At 33.4% G+C, this 7,265-nt stretch overlaps 1 protein-coding gene across 1 annotated transcript; it reads right to left on the bottom strand.

Moving 5' to 3' along the window:
• Nucleotides 1–2,038: 2,038 nt before the first annotated feature.
• On the bottom strand, nt 2,039–5,540 carry LOC107018818 (AT-rich interactive domain-containing protein 5-like). Its single transcript, XM_027913117.1, has 5 exons — nt 5,455–5,540; nt 3,192–3,258; nt 3,049–3,099; nt 2,400–2,492; nt 2,039–2,143 (listed from the first exon to the last, which is right to left on the bottom strand). Exons 1-5 carry the CDS (start codon nt 5,538–5,540, stop codon nt 2,039–2,041), a joined length of 402 nt encoding a protein of 133 aa, XP_027768918.1.
• Between the last annotated feature and the right edge of the window lie 1,725 nt (nt 5,541–7,265).

The raw sequence follows: 7,265 nt of genomic DNA, 5'->3' as shown, positions 1-7,265 counted from the left end.
TGAACAACTAATTTATTGTGTAGTTATCTATGTCTTTGAGCAAAAGAAGAAGTATAGAATTTTTGTTGTTTGAAAATGAGAAGAAATTCATCAATTTATAGACAACAAGGGTAGTGCAAACAAATGTTTATAGTGCCTTATCGGAAAGGTCACAACTCTTCACAAAAGTTAACCATAGGGAAAGTCACAATATTTCATAAAGTCACAAGTTCTCTTAAACTTACAACTTTTTATAAAAGACGTTACTCATTTAGTATCAATTAAGTGAAATCATCTTCCTTAATGACACACAATATATTCCACTGATTTAGTATCAGCTTTGTTACATTAGTGTGTGTATGTGGGGGTATATCGTGTAATTAATTAGTGGCAGATTATATATCTTTAGTTGCATTTGATGTTAAATCTTAAAAAATCAAAATTATTGCATTGTGGAATGTAATAGAGTTTGTGTACACCATCAAATATTTGCGTTTGTGAGTGCTTGTATGTCAAATATCTTGTTGAACCATTTCGGAAACTTTTCTTTTTTTATATTTTTTGATGAGATTTTGTCCACGCAAGTTCATCCATGACAGATAATAGTTTGAATTCCATAAACATGAGCTTCTTTAGCTCTTTCACAGGTATGAAATTGAAGTTAAACATACAAAAGAACCAGTACCAAAAGCTTCAACATCACCAATTGAAAAAGATTGAGCAAAAGACATGATATAAAACCATTCAGCAACAGTAACTTCATCATCATAACCAACAACTTTTTCTTAATAATTCTAGTCAAGTTGAATTCAATTTTGATATTTTATAACTAAATGTCATTTTCTTAAAGTTCAACTCAAAAAAAAGTAAAATTTACATCATCAGAAGAAATATTTTACTGTGTTTACTACAGAGAGAGATAGAGAAATACTACTGAGGTTTCTATGATATGTTGAAACAAGTTGCGTCACATTTCTAACTCTGTATATGTATAATTTGAAGAAGTCAATTTTCGCAAAATGTTGTGTAGCTTGATGGATATATTTTCACACTTTACCTGTACATACCAGTTAATCTCCTTTCTAAGCCTGTTTAGTATCTCGGATTGAGTTAGATCAACAAGTTAAGTAATCACACTTCAGTGGAGTGACCTCAATTGTAGAAAGTAATAAATACAATATCGCAGAAGGACAACTCAGTACACGAAAATCCCACATTCAGATAGAGTCGCATAGGCTATCCTATAAAGTTTATCTTGTCCTTATTAGTTCTTTTCTTTGTTTTTTTGGTTTGCCACCCAGTGCTGCCATTGGAGCTCTGACTAAATTCGAATGGTATACTGTAGGCCCCCTATTTTGGGGTTATGCTCCAAACAAGACTTTCTCTAAAGTAGTTTTTCTCTTTCTTTCCTATACATTTTAAACATTCTATTCCCTCTTTATAGTACCAATTTTTTTTCCAGACGACTCCAAAAAGTAACAGTATTCCCTAAAATTTTTCTTTTCCTGCTACCAAATATGAAACAGTAGGCTAGGCTTGATTAAGAAATAAAAAAGATTTTGAGGGCGGATGGGGAGATTGGATGGGAGTTTAGACACCCAGACAAATCTCACAGTCAAACCTCATTCAAGGAGCTTATAAGGAGAAAACCCCATGCTAGATACTTAGCGATGCTATACGAGTCCTAAAAAATGAAAATGGTGTTACTGATAGTTTGATAAATATATTGAGCACTCAAAATGGTCTTTCTGAAAGTGTGCTTCAAGAAAGTATGTGTCTTCCAATAATTTAGAGATTATAATAGAATTATCAAATGCTAAAAAAAGAGATACATTTCAGTATCAAAACAACATACTACTGCAAGTTATGTTCATCACACCTCCATCGGTCTTTGGAAAGCTATCTATGTTTTTATTGGGGCGGCTGTAGCCGAAATACCTCCTTTGCTATCTGGGCCATTCAAAGTTTTTGACTTACAATATCATCAAAAACAACTAAACAACTATGTTGCCAAGCATTCACAATGTTGGGCAACTACCAATACTCCTGCTATGTTAACTCAGAGATTTTGCTGCGCAAAGGGCACATGAACATGAAGACATCCATGAAGGGTTAGATCAGCGTGTGTCCGAAGTTTGTCAATTCTAGCAGGTAAGGTGACCACCTGAAAGAAAAATTATGTTACCCAACTTTCAAATGGAGAACTGTCTGATTGTCGTTCACCTCTTAAAGGGTTGCGATCAACAAATAGAAATGTAACAATGATATAGTTTTCAGATCCATTGAAGGAATATCAAGTTTTCTGCATGACAGTTTCTCTTTTCCAGAGAAAATTACTAGTCCAAAAATATGCAAGTAAGACAAAGATTGAATTACTCTATCAAAGTCAAAATCAGTAAAATAAATAGCAAGGTGTTTACCTTGTTGAAGGAAGTAACACCCCAAAAATTGTCAAGTTGGTTAGGCTGTCCGGTAATGACCAGACGACCAGCTGGATCAGATTGAACCCGTACCTATGTTTACCAAAATATAAGCGCATTAGAGATTTGAGATGGTGTAAAAAAACAAAAACAAATTGAATGCACTTGATGGTAACAAAAGGCAAAAGAAACACCTGTTGAAAAAAATATTCATCTAATATCTTGTGCTATGATGATGCTAAATCATTACATTTTCAAATTCTTGTTACAGTAAAACTTAAATGACTCACTAAAATAGTAAAATACAAGTATGTAAAAGCTAGCAGATTTTTAAAGTCACCAACAGGAGTTTCAATAGTGCAAACATAAAAAATAAAATATAAACATAAGATTTTGAGATACATATCTTTTTATAAAGTTTGCATAAAAAAATAAAATATTAACACCATCTATTAGAAGGTTGTTCTGTCCTGTTAATGAGATGAAGCTAAAAAAGACAACTTAACTTTAACCCAGATACCAATTGCAAAAATCAGAAACTCAATCATTCCAAGAAATAATACAGACATATCAACAAATCATGAGAGTACACACAAGATAACAAATTGAACACACTTCATGGAAACAAGTAGCACGATTGGTATTATACTTCATCTAGTGAAAGCCCAGGCACCAGTGCATAGACCTCAAAGGAATCATTCTGTTTGCATAAAATCATTACAAATCTCATGCGAGAAATAGAAATTCATAATCTAGAGGTTCTTAATTTTTTTAGTTCTGATAGGAACTTACTGTTGCACGAACATTGATTTTCACCCAATCAGCGGGGGGTCCAACATCATCAACTTGGACATCAAACCTGGAAGATGGAAATCAATGTATCTTTACATCAGAAACGGAAGAACAAAAAACACAGAGAGAGAGAGAGAGAAATACTATTGAAATTCCTAGTACTCTTTTTCTTTTGGGTAGTAAGAATTGTCGTTGTACAAGATATCCATTCAAATTTCAAACAATAGTAAGATTTTTCTAGTTTCTATCTTGTAGTAAGCCTATTCACGATGAAGTTGGTCTTGAGAATAATAATAATACTACAGAGATCAAAAGTTATAAAATGCACGTGAGTGATATCCTCAGCCCGACTGTTCGTAATCCTAATGATTGTCGAATTTCATTTTTCGGAAGTTGATTTTCATTGCTTGTCGCATGCAACTCCAGAGAATAGATACACACCTTGCTCGAATAAAATAAACTTTAAGTGACATTGTTTACAAAAGTTGATAACCTACACGATAATTTATCTACAACACCCACAAGGGTGACCGAGTTTATTGAGCAGGGGATCTCCCAAATGAGGGTCTCAGGTTTGAAACTCTCCGCATACTTTCTCGGTTGGGCTCGTCATGGGGCTTGCTAGTGCGGTTTACATCTTATGAGTGGTTTTCTGGCTATAACACTGGAGCGAGGTTTACCCCATCCCTTTTCAACATTTAGAATCCAATATTCTTAAGTTTTTAGTTTCTCTAGCACTAAAACTTCTCTACATTTTCTATTAACATGTAGGTTTAACAAGACTAACAAACTACTAGAGAGCATCAAAGCTAATGTAAACATACTAACATGAGTAAAACTTAATCCTAACTAATTAGTATAGCCTTCCGTTGTACCCAATGAGGAGTTGAAATTGAATGCCATTCAAATACCAATCCGACAGGCGACGAAAGAATTTATTAAGATAAAAAAACAAATGCGATTTCAAATGACGGAGTGCAGAATATAAGGAGTACCACTAGCATTTGTAATGAAACATTGTAGATTTCATCAAAATAACTTAGATTCACTTCAGAGATAAAAACATTAGAAGAAAGGATCAAGATAAAATACTACTTAAATGATACTTTTGTTTGATTTTTCAGTAGTTCGAGATTCTTTTTGGCAGCGTTGCTAGCTGGCAGTATGGCCACTGCCAACAGTGGTTGGACATAAATCCCTGGTGGTAAATTCCCACCATTTCCATTGAAAGCAATCTTATTTGAAGTCGCTAAATTCTCAAGTTCTCATAGAGTCAAAGCCTTTACCTATTAAAAAAACAACATACATTGACGGCAATCCAATAGATTTATGGGAAGAAGAAGATGTGAATAATATGATTATACAAGAGGACTTAGTGCTTGCTATCATCGGCAAATTCTCTAATCGATGGCCTGAAATGGAGGAAATCCTTTGAATTATTCCCCTTGAATGTGAAATAAAGGTAGAGTGGAAGATTGATTTTGTACGGGATAGGCACGTTTTGATTCGACTCACAACTTTTGAAGATTATGTCATAGTAATACAAAACCTCCATATTTTATTTGAGCAAAGGGAGGTTTTTATTATATGAGACCCCTCAAGTGGGAACCATGGTTTAATCCAGAGGCAAAAACAACCAAGACTTGAGCTTGGATATCGTTTCCTGCTTTATCACAAAACTTTTTTGTCAAGGAATCTCCATTTACAATGGCAAAAGCAATTGATATACCTTTACATGTAGACATGGCTACTAAGAACAAGTCTAGGCCTAGTTGGGACGAAGTGAAGCTAGAATTTGATCTTTTGAGGGATTTCTCTAAAAGAATCAACATTGGAATAAAAAAGGCTTATTCGGGGGAAATCATATCAAGGTGGATAAATATTAGGTATGATTATATTACTAAGTATTGCAGAAATTACAACTTATCAGGAGATAAGGAATCAGAATGTTATATTCTACATCCTGAACTGTGAATGGAGGAGGAAAAAGTATCAGAAGAACTGCAGGGCGAAACTAGAACTCTCACTAGTGGTAGTAAGATCGTTGGCCCAACCAAACAAGACCGGGAATAGCTGATAATTTGTGAAGGAAAGAAGGCACAAGCAGAAGGAGTGTTTAATGGAAAAAGAACTTCCTAAGGAACAACAACATTCAAATATGGACTGCAACAAAAATTGTGAGAGTTTTCACTCCTAAAAAAGGGAAAAGAACTCAAAAATGTTTGTCCAAAGATGAAATCGAGGACCTACGACTTTCTAATACCTTCGCAGAGTTGGAATATCATGAAGAAGAGATGGAAGATAAGGGCCAAAATACTGATCATTGGTGTAAAGAGTTGATAGAGTCATCTTTTCGAAATACCAAAGTTATTGATTCCAGTCAACAAAGGATAGAAAACAAATGTGAGAACAAAATGATAGTCAATCAGGAGGTGGTGAACAAAGGTAAAGCACAAGAAGTTATAGAATCATCCGGATAAGACAACAAATAATAAAGAAAATCCTAGAGTAGAGGAAGAGTCGAATGATTATTCTAAGGGCAAGAAAATGGAAATGGGCACAACAGTATGGGGAAAAAATTAATTAAAACAGAGATACGAACCTCAAATCCTATTCCAGTATTCAATAATGAGGCCAGCAGTCCAATCGATAAAGGAAATACTATCGGCAATGACGCGATGAACACTCCAATTAAATTCTCATCAAAATAATGATGATTTTAACATTACAAGATTTGCACAAGGCTGTAATTATGAGCTAGTGAACAAAGAGAATATAGTTGAAGTTGCTATTGTAGAAATAAGTAATATTGCTGATGTACATGTGACACCTCAACTCAAAATAGACTCTAACAAGTTTTAAAGACACCAGAAACATGAGAAGAGTGGGGATGAAGTCAATGACCAACAACATTAATGAGATAGCAAAGGCTGCCAATATGTCTCCAAGGCAAACCGAGGCAGTAGCACTAAGCAAAAAGGTGTCAAAGGTAATAAGGAGGCTCCTACCATCAGACCTTTATCTTAGAGGCTTGCCGCCTCTAAAAAATTCAATAACTACTCCAATTAATAAAATAATTTTATAGAATATTATATCAGTCAATACTCAAAGAGCATTCTAGATATTGACTTATCTAAATCGAAGGAATTAGTATTGGATTATTGGTTTGATGGAACCTTTTCAAGATTCATTACATATTGATCATATCGTATTATATTAAAAGTGGGATGGTTCAAAATACAAAGTTGAATTATCATTTTATCCCTACAATAAACCAAAATAATAAAAAATAAAATAATATAATCATTTTAAATGAACATACAAAAATTAACCTATAATCATCATTCCTTTTATTCCCATTCAATTCTCTTCCAGTTGTTAGTCAATTTTTTTAATAAGTTATTATCAGTTTCACCAGCGGACGTACGTGACCATCATACTTCCCTCGAATAAGTATATGGTTTCTCTTAATGTCCTCTCATATTCTAATATGACCCCTCAACATCTTCCTTAACTATGTATGTAATTCATTAATCTGCATAATACACAACAGAGATAAAGTTCTAGCAGTTGGGTAATGTCTATTTGTCCAGATTTCTTTTAAAGTGGACAACAGATATGAATTGTTTTCATATTTTTTGCATGTATATAGTACTTAGTTAATATTTTAGATTATTGTCTTTTCCTATTAGGGTCTTTCTAATATTTCATTTTTTAATAAGGAAAGCATGACAAAAGATATATTATTAGAATAACAATATTTAATATATGTAGATTGTGACAAAGGATTGTTGGAGTTGATACTTCAACTATATTGTCAGTTTTTAATATTTTTTTTAAAGCAAATTCACCACTAGACAATGTCTAGCGCTCTTTTCTTAAACATAAAAAATATCAATAGGGACAAGTACACGCAAGGGGACTAGTATTTACCTTACTTATCCTAATGAAGTACCTCACTTCTGATACATAACAAGCATGAAGAATATAAAAGCTAGAGAGAACTAAGTATTTTTTGATCATCACGAAATTTGTAATATAGTTCATGATAATATTACAAATAAGGATACTTAA

Source organism: Solanum pennellii, chromosome 1, assembly GCF_001406875.1.
Source record: "Solanum pennellii chromosome 1, SPENNV200".
In the NCBI taxonomy this organism is placed as follows: domain Eukaryota; kingdom Viridiplantae; phylum Streptophyta; class Magnoliopsida; order Solanales; family Solanaceae; genus Solanum; species Solanum pennellii.
Note: the sequence above shows the minus strand (reverse complement) of the source record. Positions and strands in the feature narration are given on the sequence as shown.